The 16,722-nt window shown below is 42.2% G+C and overlaps 1 protein-coding gene across 2 annotated transcripts; it reads right to left on the bottom strand.

The window, feature by feature from the left end:
• Positions 1-7,921: 7,921 nt before the first annotated feature.
• LMOD2 (leiomodin 2 (cardiac)) lies at positions 7,922-16,364 on the bottom strand. Of its 2 annotated transcripts, XM_011951739.1 has the most exons (4): positions 15,935-16,302; positions 10,347-10,368; positions 9,031-10,229; positions 7,922-8,491 (listed from the first exon to the last, which is right to left on the bottom strand). In XM_011951739.1, exons 1-4 carry the CDS (start codon positions 16,205-16,207, stop codon positions 8,465-8,467), a joined length of 1,521 nt encoding a protein of 506 aa, XP_011807129.1. In that variant the 5' UTR covers positions 16,208-16,302; the 3' UTR covers positions 7,922-8,464. The 2 variants fall into 2 exon arrangements, with proteins under 2 accessions (XP_011807129.1, XP_011807128.1); XM_011951738.1 differs by having other exon boundaries at positions 9,031-10,368; positions 15,935-16,364.
• Between the last annotated feature and the right edge of the window lie 358 nt (positions 16,365-16,722).

Raw genomic sequence — 16,722 nt, 5'->3', positions numbered from 1 at the left:
CAGCCTGGGCAACAAGAGTGAAATTCCATCTAAAAAAAAAAAAGATGTATACAAATATACAAATAATATAATGCAATGCAAAATATAGTAGGTACCAAAAGAAAAGTTTGAGAGAAGGACAAAGAAGACTCAGAGGGAAGAATGAAACAAGTAAATTTTATGAGAGTGAACCTTGAAGGATGAATAGCTTATTGACCCAAGGAGATGTTAAAAAGAAAATTCTGAACTGAAGAGACACTGTGAACAAAAGCAAGGAGGTGGGGAAGCGGGGATGGTGTTTGAGGAGCAAGAGCAGAGTTTCATGCTGACTAAAGGTGTTGAATGAACCAGAGGCATTTTCTATCAGGCAAATTGTAGCCATTGTATGATATCAGAAATACAAAATCCTATTATAAAAACTACCATGTGAGTGGTTTGCATTTTCTAGGAGTCATTCATCTATTCAACAAACATTTATTAAATGTCTTTAGCCCTGGAGCACTAACAAGATCAGACATGGCTACTGTCCCTAAACAACTCATGTGGCAAGCACTCTATTAAAACTCCTCATCAATGCTGAGTGTGTGGAAATCAAAGACAGGTAACTGTCCAGTGGGAAGACGAGAGGGATAGGGATAGAGAAGACTGTCCAGTCAGTTATATGCAGGACTGTGGGATATAGCGAAGGTTTTGGAAGAGGAAGAGGAGTTCAATTTTAAGTATATTGTGTCTGCGGTGTTTTTCCATTTGGATGTGTGGGTTTAGAATTGTAGGGGTAGATTCTGTACTGGAGTAAAGACTTGGGGATCATGTGGTATGATGGTATTTCAAGATAGAGGCCTGGATAAGGTCACCTAAGGGAGACTGTGGAGAAGAGCAAAGGCTCTTTTGAATCATGCGTTTTTCCCCATCTCCTTAGGTCAATAAGATACTCATCTTTAAAAGTGTCTTTTGGAAGATGAGTAGGTATTAACCAGATATAGAGAGTGAGAAAGGAATTCCAAACAGGTAGATGATATAAGCAAAGATGTGTGTCAAGAGCTCAATATGGCTTAAGCACAGGGTACCTGAGGACAAGCGATGGAAGATGAGGCAGAAAAATGATCAGAATCATATATGCCAGGCTGAAGGATATGAACTTTATTCTGTAGAATATGGGTTACTATTAAAGAAGTTTAAGCAGGTGACTGATGTGATCAGAGTTGAATTTTGGAAAAAATATCACCCTGGCTTGTTGAAGACAAATTGGAGGTGAATCAAAATGGAGACAGAGGCCGAGTGCAGTGACTCATGCCTGTAATCTTAGCATTTTGGGAGTCCAAGGCGGGAGGATTCTTGAGTATAGGAGTTTGAGACCAGCCTGGGCAACACAGTGAGATCCCATTCTCTACAAAAAATTTAAAAATTATGTGGACGTGGTGTTGCATGCCTGTAGTCTTAGCTACTTGAGAGGCTGAGCGAAGAGAATCACTTGAGCCCAGGATTTCGAGGTTGTAATGAGCCGTGATCGTGCCACTGCACTCCAGCCTGGGTAATAGAGCAAGACCCTGTCTCAGAAAAAAAAAAAAAGATGAAGATAGAGAAACCAGTGAGGCATCATCAGGAATGCAATAGTCCAATTATGAGTGACTTAGCAAGGGTTTTGTGGTGACCAAGGAGATATGCCATTTTCCAAAGGGAAGAAAATTTTATTCACAACTACAACTTTGGAGTAGCTCCTATTAAATAAAAGATATATCTGCTGATCATATTGACCCATTTGGGTGTGCAGTCGTAGAGCTAGAGCTGCCTTTGGGAGGAGGGTGGAGAGAGCTGAACTTGCAGTACATGAAAGAGTGAAAGAATTTGGGATTCTCAAGAGTAATCCAGGACAGTGGTAATGAAACAGGATCATGAGAAGAGGAAAGAAGGGATAAACCAACAAGAAAACAAAATAGCCATGGAAATAACTTTCTGGTGGTGAATTAGCTGGAGGATTTTTCATCATAGGGCATCTAATACTAAATTTGAAGTTGGTTGTGTTGCTGTAATCTCAACCTCATCTTCATTTCCCAAAATTTCATGCCATATTGAGTCTGTGGACGTTAAGCATGAGGACTGATGTGGTCAATGTAGTTTGGAATAGTGGCATTAATCATAAGTTTGCAAGATGCATGCTTAGAGTATGAAACCAAAGAGGACCATGAGTATACAAGCCTCCAGCCCCCACCCCTCCATCCAGGAATTCTCAGAAATCTTGCATAAGACTTTGAGCTGTCATGGAGGGAATTAAGTTTTCAGCTGACTTTATTTGGATCTTAGATATAAGTTTATATACCTTTATATAAGAAATGTTTTTTCTCATGTCAAGTAAAATGACATACTAGAAGATGTGCCTTTTTTATCCTGAGACTTTGGGGAACCTCTGAGTCTCCACCAGAGCAGTGTGCTCACTTTTTGAAGGACTGCACTACACTCTTCGTCTTGGTGAGTTGTGCCACACCACTCTTACAATCTGATTTCCACCTCCATTGTCCTATGAACTTGCTGTCACCAAGGTCAATGTTCTGGCAAACACTTTCTAACTATAGGACTCACTGAGGCATTTTATGCTGTTGAACGTGCCTTCCGTAGTGCAGCTCTCTGCTTTACAACATATCTGACTTCTCTCTGCCCTCTCTGATCATACTCAGCCTCTGTCATTCTCCACAGTCTTCCTAAGTGACCTTATCCAAACCCCTACCCTTAAATACTATTCATAACACATGACCCACACATCCTTACTTCCAGCACAAATCCCACCCCCACGATTCTAGACCCACACATTCAAATGGAGAGGCACTTCAGACACCATGTGTTTTAAATTAAACTCATCTTTCCCCCTCCCAAACCTGCTTCTGCTATATTTCCTACCCCGTTTTATGGCATTCTGGACCACCCAGATGGCCCAGCTAGGAATACAAATGTCATGCTAGTCTCCTCTCTTTGGTTGCCCAATGCCCCCAACCCGCCCCCTATAGCTAACTAATAACCAATTCTGGGGAGTTTATGCTTTCCTAGTCTCTGTTCTATCTGTTCCAGCCTCTTTACACCTACACAGAGTTCATCGTTCAGTCTGCATGACTTCGTTCTTAGATCATTACAGCGGTCTCCTAACTGGTCTTTCCACCACCAGCCTAGGCCTCACTGAATCCATTCTTCTGTTGGTTACAGAAGTCATATTTTTAAAACCTTTATAAATATCATGTCACTTCTCCTCTTGAGCTCCTTTGATGCTTCTCTTGGCTTTTCATAATTAAGTCCACATTCCCTAGCTTACACTAAGTTGCTTAGGACAGACCTCTGTGACACTCAGCCCATATCAGCGTTCTTATTCAGGTAAAATTGTACTAGCTTTTAAAAATGAATCTTACAAATACATGCTCTGTAGTTCATATTGTCATATAATTTGTCTGTCAGAAACTTGGTAAACATGACAATTTAATTGGAACCTAATTTCCAGTTTTGGTATACCACAATGATGCCACACAACTCTAGTCTATGTGGGAGATGGCTTTTTAGCTGTGGTTTGTCAGCCAATCATTTCTTCTAAGGGCTTTTGGAAAAGTTAAAAGTTACAATAGCTAAATAGTAAGGGAAGAGCTGGGACAAACAAAGTGTGTAACACCAGAGACAGGAATCAAAATAATCTAAATATCCAACAGTTCTTGAAATTGCTTAAATAAAATAGGATTTTAACGGTATGTAAACTATCTTCTTTTTGAAGAAAAAAATAGTTATGTATGTGTTCAAATATGTATTGAGAAGAATTTTTAAAGATGCACTAGACCAGGCACAAGTGACTCATGCCTGTAACCCCAGCACTTTGGGAGGCCAAGGCAGGCAGATCACTTAAGGCCAGGACTTCCAGATCAGCCTGGCCAACATGGAGAAACCCCGTCTCTACTAAAAATATTTTTAAAATTAGCCAGTCATGGTGGTGCATGCCTGTAATCCCAGCTACTTGAGAGCCTGAGGCATGAGAATCGCTTGAACCTAGAAGGCCTAGGTTGCAGTGAGCCGAGATTGTGCCACTGTACTCCAGCCTGGGTGACAGAGCGAGTCTCAGAAAAATTAAAAAACTAAATAAAAGACATGCACTAAAGAGTTATCAGTAATTCTTCCGTGTGGAGGGGATAATGGGGTTCTTTATGTTCTTTTGTTTATATGTATGTTCTGATTCTTCTTAATGATCACATGCTATTTTAGTTCTAAAAAGAAAAGGACATACAGAATCTACACAATATTTATATTCTTAGTCCACCAAAATTATCAATACTAGAAAAAAAAACTAAAATATTAACTTTTTACCAAATTGTTTTTTACAGAATGACGTCAAATCGTATGGTTTCCAACCATTTTTTATACTAGCCTTTTTCCTCAAATTGAAATGTCTTTCCCAATCCCCACACCCATGAAACTTTTTTTTCCTAGCCTGGTCACTTTATTGTTTAAACATTCTGATAGTGTCGGCTGGGAGTGGTGGCTCATGCCTGTACTCCCAGCACTTTGGGAGGCCAAGGTGGGCAGATCACAAGGTCAGGAGATCGAGACCATCCTGGCTAACACGGTGAAACCCTGTCTCTACTGGAAAAAAAAAAATTAGCCAGGCGTTGTGGCGGGTGCCTGTAGTCCCAGCTACTCGGGAGGCTGAGGCAGAAGAATGGCATGAACCCAGGAGGTGGAGCTTACAGTGAGCCAAGATCATGCCACTGCACTCCAGCCTGGGCAACAGAGCAAGACTGTCTCAAAAAAAAAAAAAAATATTCGGATAGTGTCATATTCTCTGTGAAGCTTTCCTTGATCCAGAGTCTGCTGTAGATCAGGGATCTATGATAAAACGTGGTTCACAGGCTGAAGCCATCCAACAGTTATTTTTGTACAGCCTGTGAAGTAAAAAAATTTTTACACTTCTGGAAAGGTTGGTTTCCTTAAAATTCCCACTACTCTGAGGTAGAAGACACTTTCTAATTCAGCTTGGTCTCCCCAATCTGGAGGAGAGTGCCCTGTCCATAGGAGCCACGTGATAAATAAATGCAGAATGCATGAAGGAGCAGTGTAAGCTTCCTCCTCACACTAGAATGTAAGTTACATGAGGACAGGGGTTCTATTGCCTTTGCTCACTGTTTACCCCCAGTGTTTGGAAGAGTATCTGGAACACAGAAGGCATTCAGAAAATATCTGTGATTGTTAAGTGCACCAATATTGTTGCCATATTTCTGAGTTTTGTAAGTTTTAGATCAATTTGTAGTCTTTTATATCATACATTTGGCAATTTATGGAAATAAAAGTCCACCTTAAGAGCTTCAGAAAAACAAGGAAGAGGCAGCTTTAGCTGTGTCGAGAAAGGAAGTAGTTATGAGATCTTTTCAAGAGCATATTGATTTACCCGTCTTTAGGGCGTCTGCATAGGGACACTGCAGCCTGTAATTACCTCTTTCTTTCACCCAGTGGTAGCAACAGTCTCAGGGCAGGTATTAAATCAAGATCCTGCTGACACCGAGTTATTAAATACCTGTGGCAGCAGGGCTCATGAAGCAGAGGGACTCAGCATCCTGGCTCTGTTTCAAATCAGGATGAGCTGTACTGAGCTGTACTTTTAGAGATTAACATGCCCACATTAATCACAGCCTAAACACTTCATCTGCTCTTGGACAGTCTCTCTCCCAGTGAGTTGAAAGCTCTTTATAGAGGATGAACTAATTAGTTTTCATATCAGCTCTATGAGTTTCCAGGGAGGATGGACCAGGATCCCCATTCTGTGCTGAATAATGATCATCATAATACTTCTCATGTTTACAGTACCGGATTCTGAACGCATTGTAGAAATGCTTTTTTCATAATGATAAATGTGCCCGCTTAGAATCTGACCATATTATACTTGTCTTATTATGTGCTTTATCACTTTGTTTCTTAGATTGATGTGAGAGCCTGTATCTTCATTTAAACTTTGTGAAGTCCCTAGTAAGTACATGTTGGTCTCTCTTACGGCACAGAAAGCCACAATAAGGCAGCTTGTTAAAATGCAAAGGAGAAAACGTATCTCCTCATCACTTGCTTCTGGTGAGAAGGCTTGACCAGTCTCCCCAACCCAACCAGCTCCTGGTAATACTCATACTAGCCTTTTCCTCTTTATTCAGGAGGGCTGCCACATCCCGCTCTTGGGATCTCCACATGGTTTAATCAATGACCCAGTTGATCAGCAAACTTTTGCTCCTCTGCCTCATCAGACTGGAGGTGGAAACTGTTCACCTCTCACAACCCTTTGACTTAGAAGAGCCCTGTCTTCATGCACACACAGGGTCAGAGGAAGGGAACGCCTGCCTTGGCTTTCTGTTCTAAATTCACACACCTGCACACATACATGCGTTTTAAAAACCTACATTTTACATTTTATTTCCTTGAACAACAAGAATGAATGTAATTTTGAACACGAGGTGAAAATAGTGACGTCTCTACCAAGGGAAATAAAGATCTCCACTGTTCTAAGAACAGTAAACCTTGGGAGGTTGAGTCTGGATGGAAGAAGAGAGGTACAGTGACACAAAAGGAGCATGAGCTGCACAGTCAGAGACAACAGGCTTACCCTCTCTGTACCTCAGTTTACTCATCTATAAAATTGCAATAGAACCTTTTAATATTGTTGTGAAAACATGAGACAACTTAGTTCAGAAAATATCAGTCACCTTCCCTCTCTCACATGGAATCAGGGCACCGACTAGCTCATGGGCCACTGGGATCCTTTTTAAGTGATTATGTCAGTTGTTATTCTGTAAGAGAATGGCTGAACAGCAGAAACAGATTCAAAGAGCCAGGCTGAAGGACTATGGGAGAGATTTTCTAGTGAAACACAATCTTCTTGATTGGAGATAATCCAAAGCTCTGTATCTGAAGCAAACAATTATTTACTGGGTGACCCAGAGAGTTTGCCAAGACCACTGTTATAATCTGTAGGACACAAAGGATACATCGCTAATCATAGTTAATACAAAGGACTTTAAAGGGACTTATAACTTTCATAAATTAGAGTGGAGCACTAGAGTGAAGTGAAGGTAATTCAGTATGTCTTTCTCTTATTTGAATTCAGACACTTCTTGAGTGACGAGGTAGAAGGATAGCTGGAAAAAATGCGTGTGCCCCATGTCCCCATGTCTATTTTGTGAATGTTGGCATCGTTGTGATTTGTGTAGAGACCCACTAGACTAAGGCTTATCCAAAGAGAGTTCAAAGAGCGACTTCAATCATCCTTAGCATCAGCCAAAATGTAGCTTTGAATTTAGGGGTCTTATCTTCCAGTACTCCTCTAGCACTTATTTCCTTCCTACCATGAAACTTCTTTTCAATTTTATTCCTTCAAGAGATCGTTCATTTTTACAACAAATGATTGAATCGACATCTGGGTATCTATGGGACTTGAAATATGGAAACATCAGCTCCATCCTGGGTCTAGCCTCCATGAATCTAAGATGATAATGACCACATTGGGGAATCTTTTCACAACTTTTTATCTCACTTTGAAGAAAGTTCTTACTGGGCACGTTGGCTCACACCTATAATCCCCGTGCTTTGGGAGCCCCGGTTGCGAGGATCTCTTGAGCCCAGGAGTTGGAAACTAGTCTAGGCAACACAGTGAGACCCCATCTCTACAAAAAAATCAAATTGTTAGCCAGGTGTGGTGGTGCATGCCTGTAGTCCTAGGGACTCCAGAGGCTGAAGCAGAAGGATCAGTGGAGCCTAGGAGTTTGAGGCTGCAGTGAGGTATGATTGCACCACTGCACCCCAGCCTGGGTAACAGAGCCAGACTCTGTCTCAAAAAAATAAAAAATAAAAAAAATTCTTGCTTGCAGTCCTTTAGAAAGAGATCTGATCAGATTTTCTTGAACAAGAGGAAACAAAGAAAGGCAAATGCTTAGGACCCAAACCCTTTTTGGGCGAGAATGTAATATTTTTTAATATCCAGTAATGTTACATACACACCTGACAGATGTATCAACTCACAGAAAAATATTAGTTTCGCTTTTTAAAAAAAGGGAAAAAACTTCAATACACATTTATCGAGATTACAAAAATCTGACAGATGTATCAAGTCACAGAAAAATATTAGTTTGGCTTAAAAAAAAAGGGAAAAAACTTCAATCCACATTTATTGAGATTACAAAAATAACAGCACATTTCATGAACTCATTACAAGTCGGAGTTACCAACACATCCAGAGCTAGGAAGAGTATCTTTAAATTAACTGCTTCTTGCCAATACAAATCTCACAACATAAAAAATAAATTTATTTTCATATTTACAGAAGAAGCATGCTGATTGTTTCTTAAGATTCTCTTTGGAAGTAATGGGTGAGATGATTTTTGAAGTCAGGGATCGTTTTGAATTGAAGAAGTTATTTCAGAAACATCTCACAATGCATTTTGTGTAACGCCACTGAACAGTTCCTCATCCTCTTCCAAAGGTCGCGTTTTTATCGCAGGGCTTCTGGAACTTCCACCTACAAAAATAGCGGATTCTCTCTCAATGAAACAACACACATGATAAGGGAAAAATATCCATAGGATATGTCTCTAGCAGTATCCTCTGAGAGGAACTCAAGCATAGGTTGATTATTGCTGCATGGTAACAATTTTTGTTACCGTGTTATACATTTTCTGTTATAAATTAGGTATCAAATCAATCACAGCTCTGTGGTAAAATTTTTGACAAGTGGTGAATCCTTTTGGAATTTAGATTATATTCCCTGGTTTTCTTCTTAAGGGAATTGGGACATGTATGTCCTGGAGTGTCTTAAAATGGTCCTGGCCCTTATATGACTGAGAGGCTGGGAAAGCGGCCCAGACGTTCCTCTCAGATGGAAATGTGCTCACTTTTGTGCCTGCTCCTAATGTTTCAAACTTGGCGTGTTTGCTCTTGCATACTAAAATATTGAAAGTACTGCTAAGTATTGTGAGAGGTGACTTTGGTACCACCATGCAATGGAGGACAACTCATTTACTGTATCTGTGCCCCTGTGTCTGTTCTCTGGTTACTTACCCGCTTTAGCTGTTTTATGCTGCTTCCCCGAATTGCTTCCATGAGATTCTCATGAGCTGATCTCTGTGGGGTAGAAGGTCGGGAACTGTCTTCCGTTTTCTTCTCTTGCACTGACCTCAGAGAATTTTTTATTTCCTTTAGGATACTGTTTGGCTGTTTCTTGACCTTTTTCCCTTTTTTCTTTTTCTGTCCATTTTGTAATGCCCGTTGGGCATTCTCCTGTTGTTTGATGACTTCTGCAATGTTTCTGGTAATGAGCTTTTTCTCTGGGAGTGGAGGAGGGGGAGGAGGAGGAGGTGGTGGCAGCCTTTGGGAAGAAGGAGGGGGAGGGGGAGGAGGGGGAGGAGGAGGAGGTGTGGCCACAGGAGACAGAGGACAGCTCCTCACAGTCCGGACTTTTTTGGAGAGTTTTGGGGATGACCAGGGTGAGTGCCTGGGAGACACATAAGGTGAAGAGCTAGGTGTTCCTCTTTGCCAGACTTTGGTCCTAAGATTGGGTCCTCCATCATATCCCTCCTGCTGTTTTTGCTCCTGCAAACGTTTTTGCCTCTGTTTATCCATATTTCTTGTCAAAATGCTCGTCATGCTCATTCTTGGTCCTGGGAGCTCAAAATGGTATCCCAGCCTCAGCAGCGTCGTGTTCTCCTTCAGCAGCTTGACAATCTCCATTTCCACCTGGCTGCCCATAATGTGCCTCTGGTTGTGGAAACGCAGCTCGGTGAGCACCGTGTTATGCTGCAGAGCTCTCATGATGGCCAGGATCCCCTTTCCCGTTATGAAGTTGGAATCGACGTTTATATTGGTGATGTGCTCATTGACTTTGAGCATCTCCGCAATGGCCATGGCCGCACTGTCGTCGGCATGCGTGTTGGCCAGACTGAACGTCTTCACCACAGTGTTGTCCTTGAGGGCTTCAGCAAAGCGGGTAAGGGTCTGTGTTGTGATGTTCTCAATGTTGTTCAGGTTGACTTCTGTGGTGTCAGGGTCATTGCTTTTAATCTTGTCCAAAGCGTCCTCAATCACTGTAGGATTTCCACAAGGGTGAATAGCAGCTGGGGACTCTGTGTTTCTTCCATTGCTGCCGTTGGTCAAATTTATGTTCTCTATTTGACTTTTAAATATCTTTGGCTTAGAGTTATCAGAATTGACACTATCATAATTTACAGTTCCATTAATCCCTTTTGCAGTTTCAATTGTTCCTTCCTCTTCATCGCTGTCTTCTTCCTCCTCTTCCTCCTGGGACTCCTCCTCCTCCTCTGTATACACTTCCTCAGAAACCTCACTGTTACTTTCAGTAAAGATAAGCTCTTCCTCACTTTCCTCTTTGTCTTCTGCAACCTAAAGAGTATGATATCATCGTTAAGCTTCTTAAAAATGATATCATTTTTAAGTACATTTTTTAACTTGCAAAAGTAGCACATGGCAAGTGACATAACTTTATAATGAAAAAAGTTAACAGTCCTCTGCTTCTGATCTGTCTAGTTCTCATGACCAAGGCTGACATTTTATTGCAATAAAGAGCAATAGCTTTTTCTACAAACATTTCTCTTGTTTTCTTCAGAATATCCAGAATTCAACTTACTGAATAAAATTATATAATCATTTTGCCAATCTGAACAAATAAATCAGAACTTCAGCTCTGGAAAACCTTGATAAATTTGTCCACCTCCTGAGGACCGACTCTTACTGGTTAACTCTCCATTTACTTACAATGTAGCAAATTCAACCCTCCCTTCTGGAATCACTCTGTCTTATTTCTCCATCTCAAGCAATCAAATGACAACAAAAATATACAGTATGTTAATGAGTTCCCCTTTTTAATGCTCAAAAATTCCCAAATTTGCCATCCATAGCAGATGTGACAGAAGCCAACCACTCTCTACCAGGCTTTGCCTCAGTGTAGACAGAAGCAGAGCTGTCATTTGCTCCTCCAGCATTGATCTGCCTCTGCGGTAGAGCCGGCACAGGGATTCAGAACTCTGAATCACCTGAGAGCTGCCTCTGTAGCTGTCCCGTATCTGGGCAAGGGAAGTCTAAAGGCAGGGCTGCTGCTCAGGACAGCAGGAGGTCAAAACCCAGTTCGATGCAGAGGAAACATTCAGGTCACCCTTTTGGGAAGCTCACCTTGAAATCTATCTAGTCCAGGGTTAAATGAGACAGATTGCAGAAGACCAGGTGGGAAAGGTAATCACCCTTGGCACCCACTAGATTCTAACCAGTAAAGTGGATGGAACAGCAGAGAACAGTAGAAAATCTTGAAGTACGCCATTGCCCCAGCCTGATGGTCTTAAATTATTTAACATGTATCAATTATGAAAGGCTTTCAGGCAAACACAATTTCATTCTATCTTTGTCTTTCCTGTTTACAAGACTTGCTGTACAAAGAAGCCCAAGTGACCCCTTGTTTCTCTTTTTCTTGCTATCTTTTCTGATTTTAACAAAAATAAAGGTCTAGAAATTGCTGACAGAGTCTGATTTTTTTCTCCTACTGTCTTTTTAGTCCTTTCTCTTTATCTTCTCTGCAGCCCTGGGACCCTGCCCTGTCCTCCAAGCCCTGATTCTTCTCTCTATATTGGCAACTTTTTTCTCACCCCAAGGGTGCCCGCTGCCTGAGGCATGTGGATCTAGCTTTGGAAAACACTGCACTTGTCTCCAGGCTTGTTTGCCCAGTTGCTGTCACAAAATAGCCTCCAGTTATCCACTCTTTGGAGTGGCAGGCACCAAGCGATGGCCTGGGGAAGGGGTCAGACACTCCTGGGATGACTTGTCCAGTCTTAATGTACTCTCTTTTACTCCCTTCTTCAGGAGCAGGGAGGGAGAGAGACGGATACTCTATGTGTGTGTGTGTGTGTGTGTGTGAGAGAGAGAGAGAGAGAGAGAGAAAGAGAGAGAAAGGTTTGGTGGCAGCTGGCTGCAAGTCACACTGCAACAACATAAGAAAAAGAGTGTGGCTCTAGCCAAGTCTGCGGGCATATGCGAGGGGAGAGAGGAAGCCTTCCGTGTCCAGCAGTGAAACAAACTGATTAACCCGAGAAGGAAAGAATTGTGGGCTGACTTCTCCTCATCCCCATTCCACTCCAAATTCCTTATAATTCTAGTCCCTGTAAAGCTGTGTGTGTTCATGTGTTTGTATGTATTTTTAGCTGTTTTAGTATTTGGAGGAAAGGGGCCTGTCTCAAAATCCAAGGTATACGGCCTTGTATGACACCATTACATTTCATTCCCTTTGGTTTTTTTTAAAGACCCTCTGGCTCTATCTGCAAGATCTGTTTTCCCCTTGTAATGTACCTGGACAGGTAATACCTGAAACTGTGAGTTATCATATAGCATCTAAATGATAGCTCTCCCAGAAAGCCCTCTTTGACATCCCCTCCAATTATCCCTCCGATGCATTCCTGTAGCATTGTACTCGCCCCCAATAAAGTACCTATCACTCTTTATTTTGGTCACCTGTTTTCCCCAGCAGTTAGCTGTTGAGAGCAGCGGACCATGTCTGCTTTGCTCACCTAGTACAGTGCTTAGCATGTAGTAGGAGCTCAATAATTATTTGTTTACCGAATGGCTCTAAGTTGACATTGGTTAACCACAGCTGAGAGTTAGGACTAGACACAGGAAAAAGGTGACAAGCCCTCCCAGTTTGCCTGAGTGCGAAGGGTTCCCTAGGATTTTAGTCATGAAATCTAGACAGTCCCAGACAATCTGAGATGATTAGTCACCCTGGGTGGGGGACGTCTGCAGAAAGAAGAAGAGAAGGGGAAAACGTGTCTACAGAGGTGAGGTGAAGGGATGCAAAAAACAGACTTTGCTTACTTTATAAAATATTCTGTCCCTAGGGCGCCTGTTTTATGACAGATTTCCTATGTGCCATTGCTTTGGCATTACACCTGATTATTTGAAGAATGGAGGTGGGAAGGAGGGTGTAGAATGAGGAGGTGGGAGATGAGATATCAGGGGACTGGACAAGGAGAAGGGGAATGTTAGCAAACTTAGAAAACAAATCAGGTAATAAGAAGAGTGGTGGTTCGTTTCTCCTGATCGCCTCCCTATTATGTACGTACATATCACATTCAAAGTATGTGTTAATTGACTGCTTATGTTATTGGTAAGGGTTGTGGTACACAGTAGGCTATTAGTAGTTAAGGTTTGGGGGAGTCAAAAGTTATACATGAATTTTGGATGCTGCAGGGGCAGGAGTTGGTTGGCCTGACCCCCATGTTGTTCAGGAGGTAACTGTAGTTGAGCGGTTCTTAAGTTTTACTGTGTATCATAATCACCTGTGAGAGCACCAGTTGTTGGGCCCCATCCCCAGAGTGTCTCAATCATCAGATTGAGGGGAGCGCTCTAATTTACAGTTCTAAGAAGATCCCAGGTAATGCTGATGCTGCTGACTAGGCACCCACAATTTTGAAATGTTCTTTAATTTTCAGATCTATGTAATTAACAATTCTGTTAACCTCTAATGAATTTCTTAACCTCGCCTTGTCTCAGTTCTCCAGTGCAGAAAGTTAAGAATGAAGTGAGATAATGGGAGAAACTCATTGGCACCTGTACTGAGATTTAACCACTGTCAATAGGGAAGCTAGACCATTGGGATTCTAGGGTCTCTGGGAGCGCCAATGTGGCGTAAGTTTGTGTAAGCCCAGGTGGGCAGAAAGGCTGCAATTCAACAGGTGTTGCATCTGCTTTTTGTAAGCCTTTACAGAGCCAGCCGCCTGATAATCAATCAAGACCCTCCGCTCTTTCTCAGGGTCCCTACTTTACGGCTCTTCACTTATGCATCTACCTTGCTCCCCCAGCCACCCCACAGCTGTGTGAAGAGTTTTCCTGTTGTGGGAATTGGATTTGCACCCTCCATCAGCAAGCTCCTGCTCGTCACGCCTTGCAACTACAGAGAGCTGGCCAGCAGGGAAAGTACTGGGAGAAAAGTTAACTAGCCTAGAAAGGAACTGAAGTCCATCAACACAGCAGCCTCTCTAATTGAGCTAATAAGCCATTAGCAGGGATCAGCAAAACCTTTGGCAGGATCAGGTGGGTTCGTCCGGCTGACGACAGGTTTTGCCCTTTGCTTCCACCACTATCACACATTGTGACATTAAAAAGTCTTTGTTGGATTGTTGATATACTGGTTGTATAGCCTGGATATTCTGAGACAGTTTTATTCTTTTTTTTTTTTTCTTTTTTTTAATGAGACAAGGTTTCGGTTTGTGGCTCAGGCTGAGTGCAGTGGCACAACCGTAGCTCACTGCAGCCTCAACCTCCCATGCTGAAGCCGTCCTCCCACCTCAGCCTCCTGAGCAGCTGGGACTACCACTTGCTAATGTTCCACCACACCCAGCTATTATTTTTTGTTTGTGTGTTTGTTTTAGAGATGAGATCTTACTATTTGCCAGAGCTGGTCTTGAACTCCTAGGCTCAAGTGATTCCCCTGCCTCAGCCTCCCAAAAAAGTGTTGGGATTACAGGCGTGAGCCACCATACCCGGCCAGTTTTATTAGAGTTTTAAATAATTGTGATAATAATGTTATTATTATTTTGACACTCATTATCACACCAAAGAAAAAAAATTCCCTCTGAAAACAATGGTTGTGGAGGAATTGACCTGCCCAAGTACTGACTTGTATGTGTCCTTCCTTCTAACACATCCCTTCTAGCTGCTCAGTACCATGGCCTTGGCAGACCCTGGCCGGATCCCAGTGGCCCTTCCTGCAATGATTGACATGGACAAAACTCACACATATCTTGCTGCAATTGTGGCCCACATAACCCTATCATCAAGATCATCTAACAGCCCTAGATTAGTACCGTGGAAGTCTTGCCATTGGCTTTAGGCCATTTTGACTTTAGATGATTCTAACAGAGTGCAAGGATTTTAAACTGTTTCTCCTGACCTCTGTTCTTCCATAATTCCGGAAGAATTTTTTTTGTTATATGGACGCTTTATTATCATTACTATTTTCCCAGAGAATAGTAATCTTTTGGACTTCCTGCTGGTAATGACTCATTTGGCAAATTCAAAGTAACTGTTTACTGGGCAGTACACAAGAGATTCACAGACCTGAGCTCTGATATAAGCACATTTACTAATCTCAGGATCACCATTGTAAAGGAGACAGAAATCTTAGAGATCATCTATAGAGCTGTGCTGCCCCTGAGTCCTCAGATGGGTTTCAGGATGTGTTATCATTTTGAAATTCTATGCAAAAGTTGGTGTATTTTGCACAAACCCAGGGCTATTTTAAGATGGTTCATAACTTATCAAAATTTCAAAGGGGTTCTTGATTCACAAAAGAAACACTGTCTCTAACTCCCTCGATGTCCAGAGGGAAAGCGAACCCTGAAGTGATTGTTCAAGGTCTAACAACATGGGAACAGAGCAGGGACTCGTAACAAGGCCCCGTGACTCTCAGTGTCATGTACTTCCCACCACCCCACACTTCTTGGTGTTGGAACAGAACTATTTCACCATAGCTACTATCACAGTCAAAGCAACCAGCGTTCCCACTTTTGTCTTTATAGGAGAGAACAAATGTACTTAACTGAAAAAAAAATGTATACATGTTATACGCACACATATATCTTAGGAACATTACCAACTTATAGCTCCAACAAGACTTATGTTTGGCAAAATATTGAATCCCATAGACTGGTTGTGAATTATTTTCCTCTTGAGCTTTCTATTTGTAATCAAAGAGCCCCAATTAAGAATTTTACATATTATGATCCATTGGGTGACCATAGCATTTACATGATTATTTCAGCCTGAAAAATGATTTAGTAGCAAGTATAAATGGGTTCTAGAAAAATTCAAGTGATTAGAATTGAGAAGTTAGGGAAAACAAGTGTCTAGGTTTGGGATGGGGTGATGGGGAGGTGGGGTTAGCCAGTGAAAAGTCCCGAGAGCCTACCTTTCCACATTCCCCCAGTCTCTCCTTCTCCAAGAGTTTTTGGGACTCCTTTTCCCAATAGGCCATCAGTGCCTCTCTGCTGAATGTCCCTGTGGGGGTTTTCTCAGTCAGGCTCTTCTGCCTTAGCCCCACGGGAAGGTTGCGGTCAGGTTCAATGTCTTCCAACTCTCTCTCTAGCTCCTTCAGCTCCTCAGCTGATAGGGAGGCGAGGAGTTCATCCTCGTCGATGGATTCATATTTACTGAGTCCTCTTCGGTAGCCAAAGGTAGACATGGTCCCTGCTTTGTCAGACCCAGAAGGAGCTTGAAGGACCAGGCATTCAAGGCAGCCAGAAGCAGGCAGGGAGGCAAGTGGCAGACTGGTCAACAACTGGTGCTAGGAGTGGCTGCGGGAGCCTTTTAAGAGTGGTGATACAGGGCTGTGACAATGCAGAGAGGGGTGAAAGCATGGGCTGTTTTAAGCATCAGACGTCAGCTAGACATTTGAACACAAAGAATGTCACATCGGTGGTGGATGGAGGTCTCAGAACCAGTGGGGATTATTAACATACTGGCCAGGGCCATATTTAGCTGAGCCTGATAGCTCATGAGGACAGGCAGAGAGTGTTTCAGATAAGGAGTAACATAGTTCTTCTCACTTTGTATTCAGACAACAAGGGAATACAATTTATTTTGAAAATGACTTGCCGCCACCACCATGGCCATGAAAAGATTTTTTCATTATAATCTTAGGGTTGAGAAATGTCTCCACAGTACTCCATGGGTAGTTGTTCTGGTTCTTCTGTAAAC

This window comes from Colobus angolensis, unplaced genomic scaffold (genome assembly GCF_000951035.1).
Source record: "Colobus angolensis palliatus isolate OR3802 unplaced genomic scaffold, Cang.pa_1.0 Scaffold326, whole genome shotgun sequence".
NCBI lineage: Eukaryota > Metazoa > Chordata > Mammalia > Primates > Cercopithecidae > Colobus > Colobus angolensis.
Note: the sequence above shows the minus strand (reverse complement) of the source record. Positions and strands in the feature narration are given on the sequence as shown.